This window comes from Rhamphochromis sp. 'chilingali' (genome assembly GCF_963969265.1).
Source record: "Rhamphochromis sp. 'chilingali' genome assembly, chromosome: 14".
NCBI lineage: Eukaryota > Metazoa > Chordata > Actinopteri > Cichliformes > Cichlidae > Rhamphochromis > Rhamphochromis sp. 'chilingali'.
In genome coordinates, this window is record NC_137941.1 from 32,561,809 (window position 1) to 32,577,584 (window position 15,776).

Genomic DNA, 15,776 nt, shown 5'->3' on the forward strand with positions numbered 1-15,776 from the left:
TCACATTACTAAAAGCTAGTTGAATGGCAGCATGGTTTAGCCTTCCCTTGAGCCATGTAACACTGGCAATTATCCCAAACACACTGCCAATGAAGTAAAAGCATACCTGGATAGAAAAAGCACACACAGTGGGTCACTGTCAATCACAGACTGGCCTCCCCAGAGGCTGGACCTCAACATTAGTGAAGCAGTGCGGGATCATTTTGACAGAGAACACACATCCTAACAAAATGCACAGAAATGAGAGCTGGCTCAAGACTTCTGCACAGCATTCCATCTTATCATGTAATATTGTTTGGGGATAAAATAGAAAACATCATTATGTAACACGAGAGAATATTTTGTTTTTCAAAACGACCTCTAATTATATGCTGAGTAAAAATTAGCTCCAGATACAGTTGGCAACACTGACACGGTTGAGAGTCCCTAACTCCACTGCTTATGAGTAAAAAGTTCTGAAAATATTTCTCCAGTACAGAAGGTTATTTGATATAAATCAAACAGCTGGAGCATCCCAGGTTCCCTCTGTAATAAATATTGTACCAAACACAGCTCATGGCAAAAAAAATAGCGAGAGGAATGTGTATGAGTCATGACAAACTCTATGCCTTATTCCCTTTTAAAGGACGGTGCTCTGACAAAATCATGTTATATGTCACAACCAGTACTGAGAGAGAACACAGAAGAAACCTAAAAAGCTGAAACAATACAATCAAAACACATCCCCACACGAATCTGTGTTTTTTCAGCTATTTCACCCTGACAAGATGCAGAACTTCAGACGTCACCTTTGTGCCTTCCTGTGCCACGACACGGAGGCGAGAAATGTGCGATACGACTTGGCTGACCACCAATTCAGCATTCACTTATAAACAGAAGTACAGGCGCACTCCCTCACCCTATCTCAGCCTCGCACACACGTGCACACACCCAAACAGTGTACCAGTTCCCAGCTAAGAGGCTTAAATGTTCGCTACTCGAATGCATGCTTGATGATGAAACAAACATGCAGTTAATTATCTTTTCATGTGATCCCTGAAGGACAAGTGTTTATGAGATAATATTTTTCTCATGCAAACGACACGAGTACTGTTAAAAATAATAATTAAAAAAAAAAAAAAGACTAAAGAAACTTTCCCACCAGTGATGAAAACTACAGGAAAAAGTAGTCAGGACCTAAATTAGTGCTGTCAGCGTTAATCTCGTTAAAATGACATTAACGTGGCAAATCTCTGTTAGCTCGTTAACGCTGCACGGCGTCAACACGTTAGCACACAGGGCGATCTGCGTTAACTCTCTAACGGAGATTTGCCGCGTTAATGCGGTTATGGCGTCAACGTCATTTTAACGAATGTAATTTTAACAGCACTACTCTAAACATGTAAATTATGTACATATAAAAAACATAACACGGTCTGCCGCTACAGCATATTCCTGTACATTGCTTAAAAATGCTAAAATCATTCGAAACATATTGCTGTGCAATCAAAACACAGGTAAAATCTTAATTAATCAGCAGAGAGAGGATAGGGACCTTCGAATTGCCTTTTAAAGGTCATCTGAGTTATTATGCTACTAAATCAACACATGGTGCAAAAGTTGATCAGGTACTGTGCCCGAGAGATCGTCTTTGCAGGAAACACAACCTGCAGGAAATACCTTATTTGGTCTGTCTGTACCTTTTGCAGATTTCACATCCCTGACATTCGCTGCTGACACATCTCATTTAATGCGCGAGCATCAAAGATGACTGGGCTGCAGATCAGAGACAGGTGATGCAACACAACAGTGGGCCCACTGACTGAGGGGCAGATTTAGCACACTTACATATTTCCCTTTTGTCTCCGTGGCCGCTTGCTGAAAAATGGGCTGCATTCTCTTACAAACGCCGCACCCTGCAACCAAAATACAAAGGAGAGAAGCAGAGGTTATTACAGAGAACTCAATGGGAACACTGCTCTGACAGCTATATGATAATCTATACGACTGTCAAAAGATTTTCCATCATCTGCTAGGAGATTTTTCCCCCTGGTAAACAGCAGCTCTCAGTATGCTATCTGCTGTGAAAGATATGATGCACTGAGGATAATCGAGCACAGCGCTTGGAAACAAAAAAACAAAAAAAACAAAAATCCATGTGAAGTCTTTTCTATTGAACAACAATAAGAGGCAACAATTAACTGCGTGCTGAACAAAAACGACTGTTCTTATCCTGGCAAAGTGATCAGCAGGTCTGACGTTCAGACAGACGCTGCGGCTTAATTGTTTAACAATTTTGCCAAACAAAGAGCGACAGCGATAATCTGTTGCTTTATTTCTAGTTTATATTCTTAGAAAGTGAAACTAGTTTTTTTTGTTTTGCATGGACTGATCAATGAACAAAGCAAGTAATTTTAAGCAGTCGATAAAAGACCTGGCAACACGCGGGTTGTTTTAAAAGCGCTCTGTTATTTTAGAACTTTGCATCCGATTTGTGTTTGTAATAGTGGAGTTAACCAGCAAAGAAGGATCTCCTCAGTTGGAGTCCTTTTTTCTCCACATTATAAAAAACGTGTAGTACATAGAAAGATGAGACAGTTAGGGCTGTGCGATATGACCAGAATCTCATATCCCGATATAAGAATTTTATCGTCCGATAACGATATAAATCACAAAAATGTAACATTTTCTGTAAATTCTGTGAATCTCGGGCAGCTCGACTTGCGGGAAGTGTTTCCAGCTGCGGGTCATGTAGCTGGAGTCGAGTGTTTTAGCAGATGCATGAAACGATACATTTTTAGACATAAGTTGTAACGGCCGCCGTTTTCTTTGTGAGTATTTATCACACGGCGTGCTGCGGGGAAAAGCCTGTTCTAACGTTTGAGTCTAAGGTCTATTTTTTAGCACCTGGCGGCTCTTTTTTACTTCTCATCCGTAAATAATCTGCTCTTTCAAGTGATTCAGTTTATTTTGAAAAGTCTCAACAGGATCTTGAGCTTTATTGTGAAAGGTTTATGTGGAACATAAACAAGCGGGCACGCGATGGTGTTACCGTCGTTGTTGCTAACGACAACGCATAAAAACAGGCGCTTGTCCGTCCGTAGTGTGGTTATATTAAATATAAGAGAAAGAGAGAACTTTAAGAAATTAATATAGCCACTACAGTGACCATCAAAACGATGAAAAAAATATTGCCGTAAACAGTTTATTTTGCGACACCACGAAACAAACGATCGACGTTTTTATATCGTCATCCGATATATACAGTGGGGCAAAAAAGTATTTAGTCAGCCACCGATTGTGCAAGTTCCCCCACCTAAAATGATGACAGAGGTCAGTAATTTGCACCAGAGGTACACTTCAACTGTGAGAGACAGAATGTGAAAAAAAAAAAATCCATGAATCCACATGGTAGGATTTGTAAAGAATTTATTCGTAAATCAGGGTGGAAAATAAGTATTTAGTCACCTCAAACAAGGAAAATCTCTGGCTCTCACAGACCTGTAACGTCTTCTGTAAGAAGCTTTTCTGTCCCCCACTCGTTACCTGTATGAATGGCACCTGTTTGAACTCATCATCTGTATAAAAGACACCTGTCCACAGCCTCAAACAGTCAGACTCCAAACTCCGCCATGGCCAAGACCAAAGAGCTTTCGAAGGACACCAGGAAAAGTATTGTAGACCTGCACCAGACTGGGAAGAGTGAATCTACAATAGGCAAGCAGCTTGGTGTGAAAAAATCCACTGTGGGAGCAATCATCAGAAAATGGAAGACATACAAGACCACTGATAATCTCCCTCGATCTGGGGCTCCACGCAAGATCTCATCCCGTGGGGTCAAAATGATCATGAGAACGGTGAGCAAAGATCCCAGAACCACACGGGGGGACCTGGTGAATGACCTGCAGAGAGCTGGGACCAAAGTAACAAAGGTCACCATCAGTAACACACTACAACGGCAGGGAATCAAATCCCGCAGTGCCAGACGTGTTCCGCTGCTGAAGCCAGTGCATGTCCAGGCCCGTCTGAAGTTTGCCAGAGAGCACATGGATGATACAGCAGAGGATTGGGAGAATGTCATGTGGTCAGATGAAACCAAAGTAGAACTTTTTGGTATAAACTCAACTCGTCGTGTTTGGAGGAAGAAGAATACTGAGTTGCATCCCAAGAACACCATACCTACTGTGAAGCATGGGGGTGGAAACATCATGCTATGGGGCTGTTTTTCTGCCAAGGGGACAGGACGACTGATCCGTGTTAAGGACAGAATGAATGGGGCCATGTATCGTGAGATTTTGAGCCAAAACCTCCTTCCATCAGTGAGAACTTTGAAGATGAAACGAGGCTGGGTCTTCCAACATGACAATGATCCAAAACACACCGCCCGGGCAACAAAGGAGTGGCTCCGTAAGAAGCATTTGAAAGTCCTGGAGTGGCCTAGCCAGTCTCCAGACCTCAACCCCATAGAAAATCTGTGGCGGGAGTTGAAAGTCCGTGTTGCTCGGCGACAGCCCCAAAACATCACTGCTCTCGAGAAGATCTGCATGGAGGAATGGGCCAAAATACCAGCTACTGTGTGTGCAAACCTGGTAAAGACCTATAGTAAACGTTTGACCTCTGTTATTGCCAACAAAAGTTATGTTACAAAGTATTGAGTTGTATTTTTGTTATGGACCAAATACTTATTTTCCACCCTGATTTACGAATAAATTCTTTACAAATCCTACCATGTGGATTCATGGATTTTTTTTTCACATTCTGTCTCTCACAGTTGAAGTGTACCTCTGGTGCAAATTACTGACCTCTGTCATCATTTTAGGTGGGGGAACTTGCACAATCGGTGGCTGACTAAATACTTTTTTGCCCCACTGTATCGTTATATCGAACAGCCCTAAGACAGTGTGTCATGTTTGCCAGGTGCCATAAATATATATATATAAAATCAGATTGCAGTATTGATTACAACGGTTTAGTATTACCAAGCAAACTCTAGTTTATTGAGCTATTCCCTAAACTGTACTCTCTCCCCCGGTTTAGACACCTTATAAAGTGAGTTAATGTAATATTTGAGGACAATAATAGCTACTCTTGTTTTTCCAGACATACTGTTTCCCACAATATGTGCAAGCAGGATAGCAAAATGAGCACTGCTTGTCCCAGTTATTGTGAGCTGCTAACACTGCAGGAACAACGTAATAATGCAGACTCACAGGGAGCATAGAACATCATGAGGACCGGCCTCTCTTCTTTCTTCAGCAGCTTCCTGAAGTCCTTCGAGAGCGAGGAGGGAACAAGAGATGAGTCAGGATGCTTTTCAGCAAAACACATGTATACACATGTATATACAACACACACGATAGCTTGATTCCTCTAATAGTATGCTCCATGTTGGATTTCTGAAATTCTCTCTCACACTCTTTGGTTTAAAATAGCAAATCATGACATCATCTGTTATTTCAGCTTTGTATTCGACCGTGTGTGAGAGTTATTCATCACATTAATCACAGAAAAAGGAAAGGGAGGACTTTCTTCTTTGGACAGCAGGCACATCAGCCCCCCATACCAGTTTCCCCGTTTTCATCATCACTTTCATGAGCTCAGCTACTTCCAAAAAACATAAAAATCACACATTCAGCACAATCTTTTGTTAACACATTCAACAAGCCTCAGGGTGAGAGCAGGTGATAACCAGGTCCCTCGTTCTTCAAATGAAAGGAGGGTTACTGTGTTATGCTCGCCTTTGTTTTCTGTTACACATGTACTTTTACAGTGGTGGATGCTCAGATTTCAAGCTGCTTTAATCATTTTTTAATCATCAGTAACATGGACATCTCAGGCACAAAGCTCTGGCTGTGAGAACAGAATTTTCCAGCTGCTATTTAAACCTTCTGTTTGCGAGGGGCAGCCAATCAGAAGACAGCTGGCTTAAAAAGAGTGTGGGGCTAATTGGAAAGGAGCTAATCAGCTTCTTTAAGACTGGGCTACAACAAGGTGCAGAATGAGACAAATATTTATTACCAGTTTCTCTATGTCTGTAGTTCAGGAGACTAAACGGATCATCTGCTAATCAGAAGGTTGGTAGTTCAATCCCTGGCTGCTAAAGTCTGCAAAGTGACCAAGTATCCTTGGGCAAAACACTGAACCCTGAGTTAATGTTAGAAAAGCGCTGTAAAAGAGCCAGTCCATCTACCATTACTACCGATCCACATCAACACATAAACCACGGTGTGAAAATAGGTATAGGTCAGGGATGAAACCACTGTGAGACCTTGCCCCACCTCATCGTGTGAACTATTCAGATCACCTGATGCAAAGCGTGAGCAGCCATTGAAGCACCTGGGAAGGGATCTCAAGCTTGCCTTGACAAATCAAGTCCAGTTGTCTTCTTTTGCTCAAGCTCTCAAGACTATAAAATAAATAAGGATCATGCAAAGTGGCTATAGTCCAAAAACAAAGGTCTTTCTAAATTCCATATATACTTATCTAAGGATGAGGTAGCTGTTTGTGAATATGCTGGCAGTTTTTGATGATTTTGCAATCTGACTTGTCTGGATGAGAGCCGTTTGGAGGCTTTTAGGCTGTAAAGGCGGGACTGTGTGAGTGACCTCATGAACTACGCCGAGCAGCTCTTTGATGATAAAGCCTGTTGCTTTTTGTGTGCGGGGCTTTGTGTTGGTGAGATGCTGCAGTATCAGAGTCGGGGGGCTAATCAAAACTTTAACACAGACAAATGGAGGAAAGATGCAGCCTGTGCTTGTGAATCACAGTAAATGTACGTCCCCAGTGATGTTCTGGATTTCTTAAATGGAGCTAAATGGATATTAAATTAATCCAAAGCCCAAAAGTTTATTTAAATTGGTACTTACTTTTTCTGTCTCTATGTGGACGACATCTTTAGCCTCAGGGTTCTCCTCCCACAGTGGGGGCCCCGATGGGTCTTTCAAAAACGCTACCATTGACTGAATGAGAAAAAAAAAGCAAAGTCAAAACGACAGATCTGCGACAGCCTGTCTAAACAAAGCCAACTGTTCAAATCATGCAACAACTTTTCACTGCCACAAAATAATCCTATGGGGGTGAAAAACCAACATAAAAAGACGGAGTGGTGATTATTTACGTTGCCGAAGTCGCTCCTAAATTTAGTTGAGGCAACGCTGTAGGTTGTGCCAGATGGAAGCTCATATAGATGAACATGTTCATGCATCCAAGAGGTGTCAGCGCTATTTCAGTACCTCTAAGTGTCTACTAATGGGCTTGGTAAAGCTTTCTGTAAATATAATGAACCATATGTCTGTGGAGGCAACAGCAGGAAATATTTCTTTTAGCAGTGCTCTAACGACGGCGCGTGTGCACGGGCGGAACATTTAACGACCTTGACTTGATTATCAGAACTACTTTGTAATGGTTGAAACAGAGACTTGTGGAGGTTTATTGTTTCAGATGCCTTTTAATCTGTCAGAGAAACAGCGCAAACCCTAGCAAGCAAAGTAATAAAACCATGCACCATTCAAAAGAGTGACAGCTTCCACCTTATAACGAGTTTCTCTGGTAGAAACTCATTGAAAAAATAAAAAGAGAAGGATTTCCATATTATAGAGGAGAGAAGTAAACGGTTAATTTCACTTTTATCTAAAGTCATAATTTGCCTTTTAGGAAATATCTATATGCAGCAGCTGTCTTGCAGTGAAAGGCATTAAACTTTAAGCTGACCAGCAACATCTCTATGGTTGTTGTGGCTGATGCATATTTTATATTGCACTCTGTATTCCAAACATTTCACGCTAGAGGTACCTGTGAGTGATCCTTAAATATGTAACCTGCAGCTGGATAACTGGTAACAAAATTAAGGTCTTGATTTTTTTCCTCAGGATGTGTTTGCTACAGAATCAGAGTAACAGATGGTGCTATGACCTCATTAACAGGTCTGGAGGCTATAAGCTAAATCAGTCTAGTGTGCCAGCATTAGTTGAGGCAGCCAAAGTGCAGACCTGTAAAGAGCATCATTAGAAGCTCTGCATCACATGTTCAAAATTATTAAACCTGTCGGGTGTGGCTTGCTGCAGTCTTATATTATTACAAACACACCTTGTAGCTAACATGAAGATCAATCACTTGACGCTAGGGCTGTGTCATAACCATATAACCTGCCATAACACCACTATAAATGTTTATGTGACATAAAAGTGTCATGTAATGATATCATTGCTATAGCAACAGCTTATGTTCCCAGTGCAATCAACAATGAGACATGGCCGGGCATGTCTGAGAGCGAGAGCCAAGTGTCAGCCTCCAATGATCATTTAATACCTGAAGATGGAGCTACTTCGAAAACCTCTAACAAAGCGCAGTACTTTGAAAATATGCAAGAAAACTGTTCCCGCTAAGGGTGAAAAAACAACCAACACTTTTCACCACTTGAAGCAAAAACATGCACTTAGTTGAGTAGCTGCTCTCACTAGTTGCACCCCAGGAAGGAGTAAAGGGTGCACTTAGACGAAAGGTAAACGTTTGAAATGACCAGTGTGGTTTCGTGGTGGAAAATGGACTTTAAACAGACGGTTAAAAAGTTCAACCCAAGATAAATCATACCAGGTAGAAAGAAGTATTTTTCAGTTTTAATATGTGACAACACTGTGCTGAAGTTAACAAGGTTACTTTAGTAAGGATTAAGCAGTCATGCTATAGCTTTACTTACTCCAGGGAAAACACTACTCAGGCTACCTTTCTGCTTACATTTGACTTATTAAACTATAATGTGGCTGCTGTCTGCATTATATTTCAGTACATTCACACTTCAAATTAGGTAGTATACCACCAATTACAGCTCATTATAAAAGCACTAAAAATACCCTTAATTTTGTTTGCATTAATAAATGCTGCTGTCTGCATGATGCAGTCAATAAAACCAATAAAACATTGTTAAGTATGGTGATTGTGAGGCGACTGCAAGGTCCCCTTGTGGAAGGTGACAAACTGCAATTTAATTCAGGCTGACTGCAACGACTCTCAGACAGATTAGTGAAGGTTTGGAAATAATTGCAAGATAATTTCTAAAAGCAGACAGACTGCCAATACACTGGCATCAATCACAGTCAGTCTGTGTCAATGAGCACAGCTTGTCTGCAACTCAACTGTCTGCCAACTGGTTGTATCTCGGTTATACAAACGAAGATATAAAAGCATATTTGAATTTCTGTTTCAGATCCACGAGTTTTTGGCTAAACTGAAATTAATAAGTTAATTTGTGAATTTCTGGGTATGTAGACAGATGTGCATTTTTTCTCACAGCTGCAAGTTTTTTGTGTTGTAACTGTATTATCTCAAACACACACTGATAGCTTCCAGTTATCACCAGACTAATACACAGAAACAATCATAAACATAAGCCAACATAATGCTGTGAGAAGCCAGGACCTTCTTGCTGCGAGGCAACAGCGTTAGCTACAGCGTTAGCCCCGTACCACCAGCTTGTTACCATTATATCATTAAAATTCTCAGTCATCTAAAATTATGTTTATGATAATCTGATGACTTTTCTCTTTTTTAGCTTTTTAGTTCGCTCTTTTGCTGCTGAGTGCTTCAATATGGTCAATATGCTCCGTCTTCTCTTTGGTGCTGAGAACACAGTGCAGAGTCAATCTGTGCAGCGTTTCCTCTGAAAACTACCGCCTCCCGTGACAAAAAGCATCGCTATGAAAGTGAGAGTATGATTGTGCCATGAGAGCAAGGTTGCACAGCAGGCAGATAAACAATGAGCTGAAACTAACTGTAAGGCACTATAAAGCTGAGGGGGGCTGCACATAGAAATAAAGAATTTGCAGGGTCATTGCTATAAAGGTCACATTTTCACACAGTGACACTGTTTTCAAGCTGTTATTTGATGCACTGTTGATATTAAAATGCAGGTTATAAATGATTTCATAAATAGCCAACTACATGTAACCACAGATGCTTCTGGTTCTCAAAGAAAAAAACAAACAAATAAATGAATGAATAAAAATCAGGCAAATTCTTAACATTGTGTCTAATATTCTTGTGTGGAAAATACCACACATTTTTTCCATTCATAAAACTTAATAACAAAATGAAAAAGAAGGAAGAAGAAAGAAATGAAAGCAGAAGGCAGGGCTCTGTAGAGCCAGAGGTAAAATAATTAGTCCTCTGAATGTGAGGAGCAATTAGGAAATACTACACAGCAGACAACAGTGCTCGACATGTAAAGAATGCAGATTCTCAGATTCTGACCTTGAAAGTAGCAGGCCTGCTGTACTCCGTGTGGAATGTCCCATCTCTGAAAGACACGCGGGACACAATGCTCTCAACACCAGGAGTAAACTGTAAGTAATGCACTTCTTAAGCTGCAAGCACGGTATCACTTTCCAAAAAGCACTGAGGTGTGGATAAGCATCTGACAGCCAGCTGAGTTGCTGGTTACTCACTTGTAATGCAGCAGCTCTGCTCTTCCACGTTTGGAGCTCGGGTCCACCTTCACTTTCTTACACAGCTTCCGGCCCTCTGAATCTCTGAAGGATCGACACACAAAGCGTAAATCAAACTCAGAATCCTATTCCCTTTGCATTTTTCAAATTCTCCTTCACACACACGTACAAATTTTCCTAATGATTAGTAGATTTATGCATTCATTTCTGTGCCAGACCATATAAATTCCAACTTCACTGAACTGAATAAAGAAATCGAAGCAAGAAGATACGGACTTTTCATCAAATTAATCGAATCACATGTATGATATAATATAAACAATGCTGCTTGCTCTGTTTATTTGCTGCTTCGGTGGAAACACAAAGCACAGATGTAATGTGTTGGCATACAGACGTTTCATTTTATGAGGCTTTCTGCTGTAATTGAAAGAAGAAGAAAAAAAACCCCCACTGTAGCTGGAAAGGGAATAGATATGCATCCTGCCACCTACACATACTTCATACTTGCTACAATGAAGCACTATCAGCAAAAATAAGTACACCTTCTCATCTGTAATAAAGAGCAATGAAAATATGTATTCATTTAGAGAGGTGGAAAAACATTTGTTAGATATTCAATTATGGCTCCCAGACACACAGCAAGCCAGTAAAAGTTCAGTGTAGTTTTTTTTCCCTTCTTTAGATGAAGACTAAATACTGTCTGTGCTGACAGACAGTATTTCAGGTGATGAACGTGTGCGTAATGCCAGACTCGACCGGCTCATAATGACAGATGGCACCAGTCAGGGTACACCCATGAGCAGATGTGACCTTGACACATATTTCGAGATGATGTGCAGTCACCAGGTTCAAGACCAGTCTGCTGCTTCCAGCTTCTTGTCCACACACACACACACACACACACACACACACACACACACGGATCCCAAAATCCATCTTGGTAAGAAACATGGCTAATGTCAGCTGTCACCAAACCACCAAACAGAGTACACACCTCTGACCTCGAGGACAAAGGTGATTGAGATTCTCCCGAAATTTTTAGTAGATACACCCTATGGTATCAATTTCAAACTCATGTCGCGTCATTCTTTTTCAATTCAATTCAATTTTTTTTATACAACGCCAAATCACAACAACAGTTGCCTCAAAGTGCGTTATATTGTAAGGTAGACTCTACAATAATACATACAGAGAAAAACCCAACAATCATATGACCCCCTATGAGCAAGCACTTTGGTGACAGTGGGAAGGAAAAACTCCCTTTTAACAGGAAGAAATGCTCATTCTTCAGTTGCCTCTGCCTGAGATTCACAGAATTGACAGAAAAAGCACTATTTTGTGATGTATATTGTTATTGGGATGAGAAATGTCATAGATTGGGATATGAGATTTGGGTCATATAGCACAGTCCTAATTATACTTCTACAACATACAAAAAAAGATTTTTTTAAAAAGAGAGTTGAAAACTGAACTGATCTATATTCTAGTGGAATAAAACACCAGGACTGTCAAATCAGTCTTTTTAGGATGTGAATAAGCTAAACAGCATGGGTATGTGCCAACGCAACAATGGACTTTGGCTTCATCCTCTTACTCACTCAGTCATAGATACAAAGTAAAAGTGACTCAACCAACCACATGCTTCAACCAACCCCTGAGATGGCACTACTTTTTCAATCACAGGAAGGAAAAAAAAAACAAAAAAACGGAAGCACAAAGAACTCAGAATGACTCACTAGCTGATGTTCACCACTGAGGGAAACAATGCAGTGAATGGCAGCCCAACAATGGTTTGACCACTACATTAGAACAACTGCCTTGCATTAAACTTTGGATTAACATCAACTAATATTTCAGTGGTTGGTATGATGTGAAATGCAACAGGATTGGTCACACTTAGTTTATACTATACGTTTTGGATTTATACAAAACGTATAGTAAGTTTACTAAGTTTACTACTATACATTACTATACAGTAACGTATAGTAATTTTGCAATTCAGCTGATGTGCTGTTTTCGATGTGGATTATCTTATACAATTAAATACAATTTAACTTGCCTCAGGTTGAATCCATTATATTTTGAGGGAATTATTGGGATGTGTTAAATCAAAGGAGCAATTTGTTGTTTTTCATTTCCGAAACTAATGTTTCACTATTAGTATTAAATTATTATTATTTTTTAAATCAAAAATGTCAATGTTAGCACAATACACAGTGAGTCTGGAAAGTATCCACAGTGCTTCACCTGTACCACATGTTGTGTCATGTTACAGAATTCTTGCAAATTTATTACAAATAAAAACATAAATATAACATTTATAAAAGCACTCACAGCCTTTACTTTGTACTTGGTTAAAGCACCTTCGACAGCAATTACGGCCTCAAGTCTTTTTGAGTATAATGCCTCAAGCTTGGCACACCTGTTGTTGTTCTTCCATTCTTCTTTGCTGAACCTCTCAAGCTCCATCAGGTTGGATTGAGAGCATCAGAGCACACCCATTTTCAGATTTCTCCAGAGATGTTGAATTGGGTTCAATTCTGGGTTCCAGCTGGGGCGCTCAAGGACATTCACACAGTGTTCCCTAAGCCACTCGGGTGCTGTCTTGGCTGTGTGCTTAAGGTCATTGCTATGTTTGAAGATGAACTTTCAGCCTAGTCCATATTTCCATGGAGCAGGTTATAATCAAGGGTGCTTCAGTACATTGCTGCTATTCCTCAATACTGACTCGTTTCATAGTTCCTGCTGCTGAAAAACATCCCCACAGCATGATGCCGACAGGGCCATGTCTCACTTTAGGAATGGTAGTAGCCAGGTGACACAAGCCTGATTGGTAGAGTGCTGTAGGAATAGTTATCCTTCTGCAAGGCTCTCCTCAATCCACAGAGGAATGCTGGAGCTAAAGTGACCATCAGGTTGTTCAGTCACCTCCTTGACCAAGGCCCTTCTACCTTACTCAGGTTATCTGGGCGGCCAGCTCTAGGAAGAGTCCTGGTGGTTCAAAACTTCTTCCATTTATGGATGATGGAGGCCATTTTTTCCCCTGTACCCTTCCCCATATCTGTGCCTCAATATAATCCTGTCTCAAAGGTCTACAGACAATGACTTAGACGTCATGGCTTGGTTTTGTGCTCTGACATGCACTGTCAACAATGGGATTTTAAATAAAGAGGTGTGTCCCTTTCTAAATCCTGTCCAACCAACTGAATTTATCACAGGTAGGGATGGGTATCGTTTAGGTTTTATCCGATACCGGTGACAAACCGGTACTTTTGAAACGGTGCCTGTGCTTAAACGGTGCTTAAAGAATGGGAAAAAAAACAAAAAAAAACAAACCACAAACTTTGTCCAAAAACCTCTCATGTTCAGCTGTTTTCCACTTTTTCTTTGGTCATTTTAGCTTTTTTGGCCAGGGTGAAGGGAGTATCTGCCATCAAACAAGAAGCATGTAACTACCACGGTGTTTGCTAGTTCACCTTACATGCATTAATGTAATAACGTGGTTAGCCTACTCAACGTAAATTACACACGAACAACATTAAGCTACTCACGCAGAGAAGAACGGCTGCTGCTGCATCATCATCCTCATCATTTCTGCTACACTGGCAGGGCTAGGGGCCAGGACTCTATTCTTCGGGTTCTTGGGGGATGTTGCTAACTCGGTGCATTTCTTGGCTTTTAAAAAATGCTATGCGTCGCCAGGTTCGTCGTCAGATTCAAGGTGTTACCTCCTTTGCACAGTATCACAGTATCACCTTAAAGCACTTGTTGCAGGCTGCTGAGTTTGCATCTTTTGCTGTGAAGTACAGCCAGACTTTTGACCGCTTCGCCTTGGACATTTTTAACCTGTAGCTCTGCTCTAAAAGAACATACGTACCTGGCCCCGCCTACTATCCTTGCGAAGGTAAAATGATTACCTAGAATCCAAAGTGTATGACATTTCAGTAAAAAAAAAAAAAAAAGCACCGAAATGTGCGCTGCTTTTCGGTCTGGTTACTACCGTTTATGTCAGAACCGGTGCCATAATGGCACCGGATACCGGTACCCATCCCTAATCACAGGTGGAGTCCAATCAAGTTGTAGAAATATCTGACAGATGCTTGGTGGAAGCAGAATGTGCCTGAGCTCAATTTACACAGTGATGGCAATGGCTTTAAATACTGTGTTAGATTTTTGTTTTTATTTTCAACAAATTTGCAAGAATTTCAAGAAAACCTTTTTTTTTTTTTAACTTATTTACTGTCATTACAAGGTATTGTGTGAGTGGGCCAACATTCCTCCACAATGACTGAGTGACAGTTACTTCACATCAATGCTGCTAAAGGTAACTCTACACACTCATAAATCATGGGGCATACTTGGTTTTACAAAGGAGTCTTGTGCAAAAATGTATTTTTCCATAACTGTAAATTAACAGGAAAAAAAAAAGTTCAATATTTCCTTTATTCACAAGTAACTGGAGATCACTGGGTCAACTGGAACAACCATAGTTTACCACAAAATACCTGGAAGAAGGTGATTGTGAAAGGAAGACTTTGAAGACTAGCGAATGATTCAAGTAACAAGTTGGAGCCAAACCTTCACACTAGGCCAAAGTCAACAGAGCCACTTTGTAAAGGATTAATAATGGATTCACCACGCAAAGAGGATGAAGCTCTGCACGCCATTCAATTATTACTCTTCTAAAACGCAAATCCTAATCCCTTCATTTGTTTGTGTTCTGGTTTTCACACTGTGCCTTACAGGATCATATATGTTTCAATGCTCTGTTTATGCTACATTTGAAGTGGAGTTTAGGAGGGACAGCCCAGTCCTGTCCTTTCTTCCTGTATGAGATCATTCATCCCACGGGTGGATCCCAGTTGGCCAACACTCAGGTCCCTGTCATCTGTTCAAAGTGTGTCATTCTGGCCTCTGTGGCTCTCTTCGTTGGCAGAGATGACCATTCTCACACAGCGATATGCACTCTACTCTCTCTCCCTCTGTCCACCATGAGCTCTCAGCTGGAGCTTCAGCTTGGAACCGCTCCATTTGAGACTGTCGAGAAATATGCCAAAAAGCACAATGCTTTGCTACAGAGCCTGGCACTGGGTCCATGTGTCCTGTAGTGATGAACCCAGCTTGCTCTAGCTCCCCTGGCGGGAATCTGGCTCGGTGTGAATCTCTACTTAGCATTCGCACACTCTCCTAAATGCTGGAGTTCTTGGAGAAGGAAGAGAGATAATTCCATAGTCTCCCTGACAAAAAACAGCAGGTGAGTCAAAAAGTAAACACTCAAGAAAGACACGCATCGTGGAGTGTCTTTGTAGGGAAACATGGAAACCAAAGCCTCTGACAATTCCTTCGCACCGGTTTGTA

The 15,776-nt window shown here is 40.9% G+C and overlaps 1 protein-coding gene across 1 annotated transcript in view; it reads right to left on the reverse strand.

The window, feature by feature from the left end:
- Positions 1 to 15,776, reverse strand: part of pdia5 (protein disulfide isomerase family A, member 5) — a 74,989-nt gene that overhangs the window by 36,914 nt on the left and 22,299 nt on the right. The window contains exons 4-8 of the mRNA XM_080902214.1: positions 10,419 to 10,502; positions 10,225 to 10,270; positions 6,846 to 6,938; positions 5,190 to 5,250; positions 1,828 to 1,895 (exon numbers count right to left, since the gene is read on the reverse strand). Coding sequence (XP_080758340.1) covers positions 1,828 to 1,895; positions 5,190 to 5,250; positions 6,846 to 6,938; positions 10,225 to 10,270; positions 10,419 to 10,502 — 352 coding nt within the window. The remainder of the gene's footprint in view (positions 1 to 1,827; positions 1,896 to 5,189; positions 5,251 to 6,845; positions 6,939 to 10,224; positions 10,271 to 10,418; positions 10,503 to 15,776) is intronic.